This window comes from Mesoplodon densirostris, chromosome 5 (assembly GCF_025265405.1).
Source record: "Mesoplodon densirostris isolate mMesDen1 chromosome 5, mMesDen1 primary haplotype, whole genome shotgun sequence".
Taxonomy (NCBI): domain Eukaryota; kingdom Metazoa; phylum Chordata; class Mammalia; order Artiodactyla; family Ziphiidae; genus Mesoplodon; species Mesoplodon densirostris.
In genome coordinates this window covers 11,463,897-11,477,987 of record NC_082665.1, presented here as the reverse complement: position 1 = coordinate 11,477,987, position 14,091 = coordinate 11,463,897, and the positions used below count along the sequence as shown (strand labels likewise).

Here is a 14,091-nt window from a genome sequence, read left to right as displayed (position 1 = left end):
GCCTCGGTTGCCTCTCCTCTCTGGTATCTCATGGTGAAACATGCAGCATTGCTCTGATTCTGCTGAGCTTTGTTTGCAGAACTTAAAGCTAGACCATTGCTGCATTCGCAACAGTCTCTTTGAAGACCTTCTGTAATGCAAGACTTTATCTCGTGGGGTTTTTGTTTTTTGTTTCTTAAAAAAAAAAATCATTCCTTCTGTAGCATGTCCCCTCCCTCCCCTCCCCCCTTTTTCCTTTTTTTTTTCTTTTTAATCATTTTGGCACCATGCTGTTTACATGCCTGACTCATTTTCCTAGCTTGAATTTTGCTCATTGTTTTGTTTTGCTTATGTGTTGTTTTCCTCCTTTTTCTAGGAATCATATGTTGTCCATCCCCCCCTCAGGCTTGAAAGTCCTCAAAGAGACCCACTATCCCATATCACTGCCCAGAGGGATGATGGGAGATGCAGCCTTGATCATGTGACTTCCAGCATGATCACCTACTGCCTTCTGAGTAGAAGAACTCACTGCAGAGCAGTTTACCTCATTTTACCTTAGTTGCATGTGATGGCAATGTTGAGTTATTACTTGCACAGATAGAAGCAAAAAAATTACAAAAATACACAGGGTAGTGGGTCCTTTTGTGGCTTTCCTAGTGACTCAAATTGACTTCCTCCCACCTTTGCACAGGTGCTTTCAATAGTTTTCAAATTATTTTAAAATAAATATCTTAGCCTTTTAATAAAAAAATAAACGAATTACTTCTTTGCTCTTTTGGTTTTGCAAAAAGACCCACTATCAAGGAATGCTGCATGTGCTATTAAAAAATGTTCCAAATGTCCATAAATCTGAGACTTGATGTATTTTTTTCATTTTGTCCAGTGTTACCAACTAAATTGTGTCGTTTGGGTTTTCGACCCCCTACTATAGAAGTACAGAGGAGTTCAGTATATCTGTTTTAAAGACGTGTAGAACAAGGCCAATTAAACAGAAGCTGTTTTGTGCTTGTTTGTGTGTATCAGATGTACCTTGTTGAGCATGTAATAATACATCCTGTACATAAGAAATTAGTTCTTTCCATGGCAAAAGCTATTATCTTGTATGATGCTCTAATCATATTACATTAATTTTATTTTGCACAGTGACCTTGTAGCCACACGAGAAAGCACCTGTGTTTTTGTTCGGTCTCAGATTTATCTGGTTGAGTTGGTGTTTTCTGTTTGGGGTTTTTAATTTTGCGTGTTTTCATACCATAAATCCGTAGACACCACCACTGAGGTTGTTACGATCAACAATATCTGCAATCTCGCCTTAGTCTCTGTTACACCAAGTTTTATTCCAGTGACTTTTCATGGAATGACATATTTTGAACAAGTAATTTTCTTGACAAGAAAGAATGTATAGGAGTCTCCCTGCAATTAATTTCCAATGTTTACATTTTTTAACTAGACTGTGGAATTTCTACAGATTAATATGAAATGGAGCTCATGGTCCGTTGATGTGTTGGATATGTTGTAGCTAAAGCCATGTTTGTCTTTTAAACACTAGTTGGAAGCTCTCAATAAAAACGCCGTTGCCGACAGCACAGAAAACAGGGTGGGGGGCAGGGAGCCTCAAGCACAACCTAGCGGTTCTACTAATGACTTTTTAACAGTAGTGAACTTCTGTTTCTACGTCTCTCCCCTTGGGGATTCCGTGCTGGCGATTGTGTAGAGGTCTTTCTCCACTCACATGGTGCCGAGAACGAGGACTCCCCCTCATTCACTGGCGCGTCAGTATTTTCATGGAGATGAATGTAAAATATATAAATATATAAACCTGCGGCTTTAACAACTGTAATACAACTTTTGAATTAGTTATGTGTATAGATAATTAAATTCTTCATATAAAAGTTAGACGGAAATGTCTCTGTGTTCTTGATGTTGGAAGCTGGCAGTGGTGACGGGGAACAAGCACACTGGACATGAGCAGGTGGCCTGCTGTCCATTGTGATACAGACGCCATGAGAGCCTCACTGAGTCTTCTTTGAGCGGCCCTCCCTCTTACCCTGCTACCCACCCCTCCCTGATCAATATGCAGACAGTTACCCCTCATAATACTGGTTCTGAAGAATAGAACTACCACCCAGCTTTGTGCTTAACTGTCTCATTGGGCTTTGGGTACATGGTACTGATACATTGGCAGGTGTGTGATGTGACTCAGTATAAAACATTTGTCCGAAAGATATATCATGACAAGGGTCTGTTGAACATACAGATGTGGGTAAATACGGAAACTTTCACGTCTTCCATACTGTTGTTCTCCATCGTTTCTGCCTTGCACACTCCAGTCTCATTGGCTTTGCAGAAACAAACTGGTGTACACGTTGATGGAGCTGTTGGCTACAATGACCACGTGCTTGGTTCCGTTCAGGAACTTCACTTACTGGTCCTCCCCTGCCATTCAGTGGAGAAGTGATTTCCTTCATCAATTCACCAAATATTGTGGGAGAGAGATCCATCGGGTGTGGACGCCCCTCTGGGTTCTAGGGAGAGTGTGCTGCTCCGTCAGTAGAGACAGGGTCCCTGTCCTCATGAAGTTCATGTTCTAATGGGAGGAACAAGCAGAAAACCAAACTACTGCATAAACATCTATACATAAATATATGTGGGGTGTGTGTGGGTGTGTGGGTGTGTGTGTGTGCATGCGTGTGTGCGCTAAGATGATACGTTCTATGCTAGGAGAAATATGGATGCCAGGCAACACTGAGCAGGACATCCAGAGCCGACCGGGCGGGGAGGGCATTGAAGGGAGGGACCAGAGAACCCTTCCAGGAGAAAGGGATGTGTAAGCTGAGACCGGAAGGATGGGTAGGAGCTGGATGAAGCCAGGCAGAGAAGTGGCTGTTTGAGGCAGAGATGTCACACGAGGCCCAGAGGTAGGCGGAGAGATCCCTGTCACTGTCCCCCAGCCCACCCCCTTGTGAGCGAAACCCCGTCTCTTGGCCGGGACCCCTTCACCTGTATAAGTCAGTGTTTCCAGCCTTGAGTTCGGCTAGCAGGGATGCAGTTGCCAAGGTGGGTAATGCTCTATAATACTCTCTAGAACTCTCTCCAGGCCCCTTTCCATAGATCATCCCTCTAGGCTGTGTTCTGGGTTTGTTGACACAGGTTGGTCCCCAGGAAACTGCTCTTTCTCCTTCCCGGATCATTCAGTTTGCACTGGATTGTAGAGTATCCCTCTGACCCAGTGCTTCTCAACCAGAGGGAGGGAAGACTACGGCATCCAGTGGGTAGAGGCTGGGCATGCTGCTAAACATCCTACAATGCACAGGACAGTCCCCCACAGCGACAGTCCCCCTGGGGCCACAGCGATCTGGCCCCAGGTGTCACCAGTACCAAGGTTGAGAAACCCTAGTCTCATCCCACTGGCTGCTGTGGGTACTGCTCTCCTGGTTGCTCTGGGTGAATATACTTGCGACTGAACTTTGGGTACAGTTTTGCCCCAGTGGCACGTGGACAAGAAGAGGAGAGCTGGCTCTCCTGTGTCCGCCTGACCCGCCCATGCAGAGCAGGACCCAGAGAGCTGGAGGCAGCCACGTGGTCCAAACTCCAGGCTGCCTCCGCATAAAATGGTATCTGGGAGAAGCCGCTCTAAAGCAAGGATTCATTCCCCTGTAAAGTTACAGTGTATTACATCATTGCATGTCCACCCTGTTCTGGAAGTAGGCCCAGATCCCCCAGCAGGTGGTGACAGGGTCCTCTCCATCTTCTCTGATGCCATCAGAAGACAAACCTGCTAACACTAGCTTAGGAAAACCTTCGAAGTGGTGGGTTTAACTGTATGAAATATTTGCCAGTACTCCTGTTTTTTACCTATAAAACGGCAGTTTCATGTGGTTCCACCTAATACACTATATGATCTCCGGGCACATACTAGGGTAGGTGCTCAAGAATGCCTGTCCAATGGGTGGGACCGGGAATTAGTGAATGAGAGGAAAGCACCGACTTCCGGTTCTTGGGACGCAGTCTGTCACCCCCGGAGAGGAGGCCGGGCTGTCTCTGCAGTTCCCTTCCACTTTTAGGTGTGAGCTTCCTGAGAGCTACAGTCTCCTTGGAAGGGGCTGCTCCTGAAGCCTCTCGCTCATTGGTCAGTGCAGGAGGCTGAGGACCAGGATGCCAGGGCGTCTTCCCCTGCGTCTGGACCAGGTCTCCGTGCCAGCCCGGGTCTCAGCTGGGGAACAGGCCTAACAAATCAGTCAGTCCTGTTTCCTGGCAGAGTGAAAATCACTTATGAGAGAAAGTGAATATTCATTTTTCCTTCTAGCAAAATTGTAAGTTAATCCTATTCATTCTTTTTAGTTCCCAAAATACCCAAGAGAATTTTTATGGAAACTACATGGAATGCCAACAGTCCCAAAACTGCCCAGAAAAATAGCCCTTTCTTCAAAATGTCTGGTATTTTGGATCTGGTAGGATAGGGAACCATAATAAGGTCAAGGATCACGATAGCTTGATGTGAACATTTCACTTCAGCCAAACTTCTCTTGGGCCTTTCTTTAAGAAAATTCCACACATAAAAATCAGACTTCCAGAATGTTTCCTAGTGTGTGGTGATTCCATATCAAAGGTTTCCATTGCCTCTTAGGAAGGTTCTGTTCTTTACATTGAAAACTCCCTGGGCATTTTTTAATAATATAACTTGAGTCACAAAAACTGAAGGTTTTGTTTGTAGAAAATGAGAATCAGCTATAAAATTGTATCAGTGCAACTTCCTGTTAAGCATGCTACCTCTTAGACGCTACGATGTTATTATTTTATGTTGTCAGCAGACTGGGTGTGTGTGTGTGTGTGTGTGTGTGTGTGTGTGTGAGACAGATAGACAGACGGACAAAGAGAGACAGTGATTTACAGGTGACTTAAATGCCCATGTCAGTAGCTTGGTAACAGTGGGTGAATGGTGAGCCCGTAGTACCACCAGCAAGCAGACAAGTATCACTCGAAGATTCTGGCATAGGCTGACAGCTGCTGTTCCCACATCTGCTTGGCACATAATGTCAGATGATGTCACAAGCTTCAAAAGAGGAAGCATCCCTTCCTTTGACCCAGCCCATCATGTTTTTAAAAGTTGGACAGAGTCTCCTCTGGGTGTATTTTCTCCTAACTGACACAGGAGGGGGAAAGGCACCTTTGAGCTGCCATTTTTCATCAACGATGCTGCTGCACTCAGAGTACTGAACAACTTGACTCCCCTTACATGCCCCAAGCTGCCCCTCCCCACCTCGGTTCCTGCCACACACAGTCCCCTTTGGTCCCAGTCCACTTAGTTGCGGTCCAGGCCCCACATAGGAAAAGGTCTACAGTGGCCGCAGGTACATGCAGAGGTGCTACCCCTTCCCCCCGGGATGAAATCTTGGCGAACACTGGGCACATGCCCTGCACTTTGTAGCTGAGGGCACTGACGGTCTGGGAGCTACAGTGACATTCTCAAAGGCAGCTCCCAGACTCTCTGGCTTGTGCATTTGAGAAGAGCAGCCCTATCTCTGCCAGGGCTTCAGAGCCACCCACCTCCACATCATCAGTGACTGCATCTGTGGAAAGATGGAGAGCGAGTTCCCCTTCCCTTGTGTGGTCCTCCTGCTCCTGGGGCTGCCATGGGAGGGAAGGATTCCAACATATTGCTGCCCCTCTCAGCACATGGGCTCAAGACGCCACTGGCTTCCTCAACCTTAGTCCTTCTCACTGCAACTGCAGGCCAATTTTCCAAAGACACAGGCTTGCCCTCACTCTGGGCCAACCTAGGAACACATGTTGCTGTAGCTTCTCAATTTTCATTCCTTGGCTGCTGTATATAATAACACAACTTATCTACAAGTTTAGTGTAATATTTGACTCCATTTCTCTTAAAATTTTGGAACACTTGCTTTTCTTTCTTTCTTTTTTTTTGGCTGTGCTTTGCAGCTTGTGGGATCTTAGTTCCCTGACGAGGGATTGAACCTGGGCCCACTGCAGTGAAAGTGCCGAGTCCTAACCACTGGACCGCCAGGGAATTCCCTGGAACATTCTATTTGGGTAGATAGTAGAGGGGAGCATGGGGGACCCACATAACTGTATCCTGGGCCCTTTTAGAGGCTAGGAAGCAATACAAGATGGCAGTTCAGAGCAGGGGTTCAAATCCCAGCTCTGCCCCTCACTAGTTGTGTGGTCGTGGGCAGATTACTTAACCTCTTTATGCTTCATTTTCCTCGTTTACATATGGAGAGATCATAATAACACCTAGCAGATAGTAAGTTCCTAATAGATAGTAGCTTTGTTGTTACTGTTGCTGGGGAGAAAAGGCATCTGTGTCTGGTCGGTGAGCATCACGGAATCCATTTAACTGGCTTCCTGTTTTCTTACATTAAACCCAGACAGCACAGGATTGTGTGCATTTAAGACTTTCAGAAAACGCGCTTTTGCAGATGGGGATTTCAGAGAGAAAACCTTGGACAGCTTCCCTGAAAACTGTCAGACGTCTCGTTCATTTGTGCGCAAATCAGGGCCCTTCTCTGTTAGCGGGAGGCTGGCCCATGTCAAAGCAAGCAGCTTTTTCAAACACCTTCCTGTGCTCCCTAAACGTGCAGGGGCATTTGGGATTTGGGCCACAGTCTCGGCAGATGTCCTGGCAGAGGGGGAGAAGCCGCCCCGGGTTTCACATGGCTGGTTGGCAGTGGGGAGACCAACAGAGCCAGTGGAATGCACGAGGCTTTTAAATGTCACGTCTGTGGACGGTGTTGGCAGGCCCATGCGGCGCTCCACAATAAACCTGTCACACAGGCATTGAGTCACTGGGTCCTTTATTTCTCATCACTGCATTCTGTGGCCTTGTGTTCTCTTGCCAGCAAAGATTGGAACGTTCAGCCCCCAAACATGCCAGAAACTCGTTTTTTAAAGCAACCATGTAGCTTGGCTAAGGGATGTGTATCACTAGGGGCTGCTTCCCCAAGGTACTGTCTCCAGAGCAGCCGCCCCCAGCACACTTGAAGACTGGAGGTTAATTCTCTCCTACCCCGCTGTGCACACCCTGAGGTGCTTCTCAGGATCCAGAGCTTTGGGCCTTGGGCACCTCTGCCCTCTTAGCCGGGCCTCCAGCAGACTGCAAGCCCTACAGTCTGCCCCAGTGCAGGAGGCAAAGCCAGGATGCCCTCCCTCCTCTCTGGGGCATTGCCTTGGGGTTCTGAGGCCCCCTTGGGAAGGACCCCACACATCTGAATCCTCCGCTGATGTGATCTCAGGCAGGAGCCTTCACCCTACCCCATCCTCAAGGGGCGGAAGTATATCTGCCCATCCTCTCCCTCCCCTTTCCCCCTGACTGTATCAAGGGCTCAGGACACCGCCTGCCTGCTGATTTCCAGCAAGCAACTCCTTTCCCGCTACTTCCTTGAGAATCTCGGCTGAGGAATATGGATCCAGGGGATGAGGCTGAGCTCAGCAGAACCCCAGCAGACAGGGTGCCTGCTCTCCAAGCAGGAAGAAGCCACCAGCAGACAAATGAGCAGAATCGTTTCAGCTAGTGGTGGATGAACTGGGACAAGTGTGACGGAAGGCCAGGGCTATAGCAGATGGCCTCTCTGGAGAGGTAACGTGGAGGGGTGGAGATCTGACTGCAGAAAAAGAGTCGGCATGCAAACGTCAAGGGGAAGCATATTCCAAGCCCCAGGAACAGCCAGTGCAAAGGCCCCAAGGGTTGATGAGTTTCTCCTGCTCCTGCCATAAGGATGCACTAGTCTTCTACCCAGTACCTGCTCCATGCTCGCCATCTTCCAGCCTCTTCTCCACACCACGGGCAGAGAGCTATTTTTAAAACCCAATTAATGCTGCTTAAAATCGTCTAGGGAGGTCCCAGTCCTCCTGGGATAATGACCCAAATTTTGCGTTTGGTTCATGAGGCCCCGCTTGATCTGCTGCCTTCTCCTGCCCATGCGCAGCCCCTGCCCCGCCCTCTCATCATGTATTCCTACCTATTTGCCCATTTGTGCTCAGCCTTCCCCAACCAGGGTCTTCCTTTCTGAGCTGCTGACAGGACCACCATTAGTGGCCTCTGTCATCTACAAACCTTCCACGTTTCTGGCATCAGAACGGGTTGCGGGTACAGGGGCTGCAGCCACTCTGGCTTCCAGGAGGAGATACTGATGCTTAAAGAGGTGAAGTCCCAGGCTGGTCTCCAGCATCCTGGTCTAATGTTCTTTCTAGTTCCTTCTTCTACCTTTTGGGTCACCATGATGACCCTAAACAGAAGTCCAGGCTTCTGTCGGCCCAGTGGGTTTCCAACTGGCTCTCTTGAAAACTGCCTCCTCTGACCTCCAAATTACTTGATGGAAAGGTCCACTTTTGGGACCTCTCTGGTGGTCCGGTGGTTAAGACTCCATGCTTCCACTGCAGGGGGCACAGGTTCAATCCCTGGCCGGGGAACTAAGGTCCCGCATGCCGTGTGACACAGCCAGAAAAAAAGAAAGGTCCACTTTCATCACTGATCCCCACTGTGGCATCCTGGCTGGGCAGACAGCATGGACGTGGAGCCTTTCCCTGCCTTGGAGATCACATGACTCAACCTCCCTGAGCTTCGTCTTCCTCCCAGGGCTGTGTGTGCCTGCACGTCCAGGGGAGGTGGTATGTGTGCTTGGGTCCGTGGACCCCCATCACTGGCCCTGCCCTGCCCATCGAGTCGTACGCAGCCAGACCTTCTATCACCACACTCTCCTCACCACCTCTCCAAGATTCTTGCATTAAGCTGAAGCCACTGGTGGGCCCCAGCTGGAATGCTCTCACCCCATCTTCCCCTGCTCTGTCTGCCCACCTTCACCCCTCCTTTCTCTGCTGCCTTGGCCAGCCCCTCTAACCCGCCATGTCTGAGCTCTTTGCTGAATGCTAGTTACTTACCGTACATAAGCTGAGTGGATGGAGGCTGATGCATAGACAGAGATACTCTTCCCTCCTTCCTCAGACTGTGAGCTTCTTGGGAGCCAGGTCCTATCCCATGAAGACCTACAAACACTAAATAGCAATGGTACCTGCCTTTGTGTTTAGTACTGAATGATGCCCAGTCTCCCCATCTGCTTAGAAACTGGAGGGCAGCCCCTACCTCTCACACTTGTGTATTCCCCACGGTACCTCACTCTCAGCCGTTTCTCAGTAAGAGTCAGTGGTGGACAGTCTGGTGTTGCCCCCCCGTCGTTCCGCAGGCTTACTTCTTCATCCCCAGCGAGGCTGGAGGGAAAGGACGCACCCCAGTGTCCAGTCTCCCCGCTGTGTGTGGCCTAGAACCTTGCACCAACTGTGCCTGGGAAGGCACCACTCTGAAAAGATAAATCCACGTGAGGGAATTCCCTGGCGGTCCAGTGGTTAGGGCTTGGCGCTTTCACTGCCATGTCCTGGGTTCGATACCTGGTTGGGGAACTATGATCCCGCAAGCTGTGCGGTGCAGCCAAAAAAAAAAAAAAAAAAAAAAAGTCCATGTGAGAAGACCTTAGAACAGGAAATGAGCTTGTTAATCATGAGACTTATTATTCATCATTCTTATGCCACTCTGAATAATATATATTGATTTTGTGTTTGGTTTTATGTCTCCCCTCCACTAGAATGGAAGCTCCATGAAAGCAGGGACCTGAGGGCATCTCTGCAGTTGCTGAGAAAGAACAGGAGATGTCACGGGCTCAGGTGGTCTCTTGTGTTCCAGCGGGGTCAGTTTGCCAAGTTAGGAGAGACCACAGGGGACCACCCAGAGCTGGTTTGATGTCCGGAGCTTCCCATGGGCTGGGGCTGCCCTGGGACTGGTCAGCCAAGGTCATTTTCAGAGGAGACCTGGCTGCCTTGACCCAGTCTGGCTGCCACCAACCCCCAACAGCCTCTGGCTCCGAGGACAGGAGCGTCCTCTCAACCAGATCATCCAGGAATGGACTGAGAGAGCCATGCGTATGGGCCACCCTCAGCCCCACTCTTTCAAAAGCTCGTGGTTTCCTTGTGAGTCTCCACTTTCCAAGACAGCAAGAGCAAAGGTATTATTCCTGATCACAGAAGTCACCATCCATCTCTGGACTCTGCTCTCCCATCTGTAAAATGAGGGCATCAAGCAGAGTGACCTTTCCAGCTCTAGCCCTGGAGTTGGGGGTCAGGTGGTGGTAGCAGTGTGGCCTCCGGGAACAGAGCATCAGAGGTTCTCTGGGCTCCGGGGTGTGAATGGCCTTAAAGGATGACATTCTGTGGTTACGGCCATCACATCTCCTTGGACAAGTGGCATGAGTGAGCTGCCTTGGGCTGGATTCGGTTCAGCGGTTGTGGCCACTCTCATCCTGCATGTGCCTGGACAGATCTAGCTTCTGAGTCTTGCTCCCTCTTCACACCAGGTGCCTTGTTTCCAGGCAAGCTTCCCTCTCATGGCGTGGTCCTCACCGTTGGCTGCACATCAGAACCACCTGGGAGGTTTACAAGTCATGGACACCTGGGTCGCACCCCAGCTGGTCATATTCGATGAGTCTGCAGTACAGTAGGGACGCCAGGCTTTTTAAAGGCTCCTTAGGTGATTCCAACGTGCAGCCAAACTCGAGAGCCATGTCCCCCTCCATCCTCCAAGCAGCTGCCACAGTGACCTTCCCAAAATACAGCCAGACCTTCCCTGGCTCCCCAACCAAAGATGAAAATCCAGACACCTAGCTACATTGTTCAGGGCCTCCTCGACTGTACTTCCTCACCTGTTAGGGGTGAATTGTGTCCCCAAAATTCATATGTTGAAGCCCTTACCCTTATTCTTCATACCACAGAACACGACTGAATTTGGAGAAGGGGCTTTTAAAGAGGTCATTAAGATGAGGCCATCAGGGTGGGTCCTCATCCAATCTGACTGGTATCCTTACTAAGAAGAGGAGATTTGGGCACAAAGGGTCGCCAGGGATGATCGCAGAGAGGAAAGGTCATGTGAGGACACAGGGTGAAGATGGCCAGCCGAGGAGAGAGGCCTCAGAAGACACCAGACTTGCTGACACCTTGATTTTGGACTTGCAGCCTCCAGAACTGTGAGACAATACATTCTGTTGTCCAAGCCGCCCAGTCTGTGGAACTTTGTTACAGCAGCCTGGCTGACTGATGCATCACCCTTCCACCAGGCAAGAGAGGCATAGTGATCAAGAGAAAGAACGCTGGGGTAAGATCCCCTCTGCCTTTTATTAACTGAGGCTCTGGCAAGTTACTTAACTTCTCTGTGCCTGTTTCCCTGTCTGTTCAATGGGGAATAACAGCAGTAGCTACCACATAGGATTGCTGGGGAGGATTTCGTGAGTCCGTGAACGTGCAGCACTTGGAACCATGTGGCTCAGAGTAGCATCCGTGTTAACTTTCCTTTCTCCCTGGTACCCCAGCCTCTGCTTCCCTCTTTCTCCCCTGCCTTCTGGCCCCACCACCCCACTCTTGCTGCCCTTTTCTCCGACTGCCCCTCTGCTCTGATCCCTAACTCCTACTCACCCACCCTGACATTTGCCTGAGGAAAGCCCAACTCAAATTCCTCTTCCTCTGGAAAATATTCCCAGATCCCTCTCATCAAAACTATGGCCTTGGGACTTCCCTGGTGGCTCAGTGGTTAAGAGTCTGCCTGCCAACGCAGGGGACATGGGTTCAAGCCCTGGTCTGGGAAGATCCCATGTGCTGCGGAGCAACTAAGCCTGTGCACAACAACTACTGAGCCTGCGCTCTGGAGCCCACGAGCCACAACTACTGAGCCCGCGCACCTACAGCCCGTGTTCCGCAACAAGAGAAGCCACCGCAATGAGAAGCCCGCGCACCACAAAGAAGAGTAGCCCCTGCTCTCTGCAACTAGAGAAAGCCTGCGCACAGCAATGAAGACCCAATGCAGCCAAAAATAAATAAATAAAATAAATAAACTTATATAAAAAAACATTATGGCCTCCTTCCTCATATTGCAATAGAAGTGTGTTTGTACTTCTAACACACCAATCTGCCTTGTGTACTCAAAAGATTTATTTACAGCGGCTAGTAAGGACCACTAAAATACTGCAGGATAGAGCACATTGACAACGGGAACTCAGAAAGAAAGAAAAACAAGGATGGTGACATAAATGAGGCCAGGAATTAGCTAACAAATGCAGACCATGGGGCACTTGATGCCACACCAGGAATTCCAACATCGGTGATAAAGCCATGAATGATATGCCTTTGATTAAAAAAAAATTACTAACATTCTTTTTGATGCCAAATTAAGAGATGATTTATCCCTGAGAGTAATTTGATTTTCGCCACTTCTCAACAGTCATTAAATTGCCCAGCAGCCCATGTAGCTGGATTCTCCTTCTTGGGAAACAATTAAGCTTATCTGGAAACCACATTGGCGCTTTTAAGCTTCCAGGTTGTGACTGAGTGCAGCTGAGTAGAAGGCCCTGAGGAGTCCCCAGGACAGGCTGCAGAGGGATGCCTGGGCTCAGCCAGACATAGCTCAGGGGGTCTTTGGTGCCATCAGGTAGAATTTCCCCTACCTCTCACCACAGGTCTCTGTGCCCACTTGGCATCTCTAGACCCCCATCAAAATCCAGTCTTAAGGATTTGCACCTCTGAGGTCTCAGGGATGGATGAGAGGGTGCATGGTGTCCTCTACGAGGTGCCTGTGAGTCGGCAAGGACCAGAGTGCAGATGGGATGCCCCAGCCTCCAGCAGAGACCGAAGCTCCTGCAGGACAACCGCCTGTCCTGCTCCTTCATCAGTGAGTCCCAGCATCAAGCACAGTTGCGGCCATGGCAGGCCACAGCTTAGAGAAGAGGGAGTTTAGACATCGGCTGCAGGGCAAGGACAAAGCGCTTTGACCACAGAACCTTCTTTTTGTCACATCCATTGTGGACAATAAGGGCAACACGATTGGATCCATTTTCCCAGGAGAATCCAGTGTAGCCTTGAGAGAAGTGTGCCCACCTGGCAGGAGACACCAGGGCCATGAGGCTCCCATTTCCTACATTCAGGCCAACCCTGGAGAAGAGCCTTCTGTGTAGACGGGAGCTCCAGGATCCCAGTTAACATGGATCCTGCTGACCCAGGGCCATTTAGCCAGAGGATTTGGACTGAATGTCCCCACAGACATTGGTAGATCCTTTCCCTTAAAGATGAAAAACTATCGCCCAAGCTTCCATACTGCTTCTCCCCCATCCCTCTGGCATCACAGCCTCTGTAATCTACTTCCCACCTTATCTACTGTCTACTTCCACACTTATCTTCCATAGCATCTCTGTGTTTACCTGGCATGCTGGCCCACATGTCCCCAACATAATGGCCCCATCCTCCCTGGCCATATAGAAGCCTGGCACAAGGAGGACCAGGTCCTCATATAACCTTCCTCCATCAGGGTTGAGAGCATCTAGTTTTCTGAGTTGCTGCATCCTCCACCATCAGCACAGCCCGCAGGCCCATTCTTTGTTGCTTGCTGTTTTAAATTTAATTTTCATGTCCAGTCACTCCCCAGGGCTGTGAGTTTCCTTGAGGACAAGGACATTACCTTGCTTATTTCTGTGTCTCTTGGACTTCATGGGGAATGCAATGCATATTTATCGACCATCTCATTGTATATTTTGGCCCTTTCATAAGAGGAATGAAGCCTGTTTATTTGCTTTGCTCTGTGGCCAGCTTGCTGTGGGGCCTGGTTTGGTTTTTAAAATTATGGTCCCTGCTGGGAAAGGAAGTAGAATGATTGGGGTAGGGAGAGGGGGCTTTTTACCCTACATCTCGACACTTCATGTCTTTTGAACTGTTTACAGTAAGCATGTGTTCGTGCATTACTTTTGTAAAAAAGCAATTTATTTAGATTATGCTGTTCCTATGAGCAATGTCCCACTGAGGGGCCTTTTGGGGTAAGATACTTTTCTGCAGTGCCCCAGACTCAAATCCTTTCAGAGGGGCATCATGGCTCTCTCTGTTCTGTAAATGTGTCTAACTATATGAAATTATAAGGGACAGCACACAGATTAGGAATTTTACATGGGTTGTAATTGAGGATCATTTCTGACTGCCTGGAGTCATTTGCCATATTATTTCAGCTGCGAGTGGATTATAGTTAGTTATAAGAATCCCTCCATCATGCCGAGATGTCCATGAAATTTATTTGCT

At 49.1% G+C, this 14,091-nt stretch overlaps 1 protein-coding gene across 3 annotated transcripts in view; it reads left to right on the top strand.

The window, feature by feature from the left end:
* ITSN1 (intersectin 1) overlaps positions 1-14,091 on the top strand; it is a 248,394-nt gene that overhangs the window by 197,214 nt on the left and 37,089 nt on the right. For 2 of the 3 annotated variants that reach the window (XM_060098531.1, XM_060098530.1), the window contains one exon: positions 356-1,838. The exons of the other annotated variant lie outside the window; for it this stretch is intronic. In XM_060098531.1, the coding sequence (XP_059954514.1) occupies positions 356-357 (2 nt within the window). In that variant the 3' untranslated portion in view covers positions 358-1,838. Of the gene's footprint in view, positions 1-355; positions 1,839-14,091 lie in introns of those variants that run through there. 3 annotated transcript variants of the gene reach the window in all.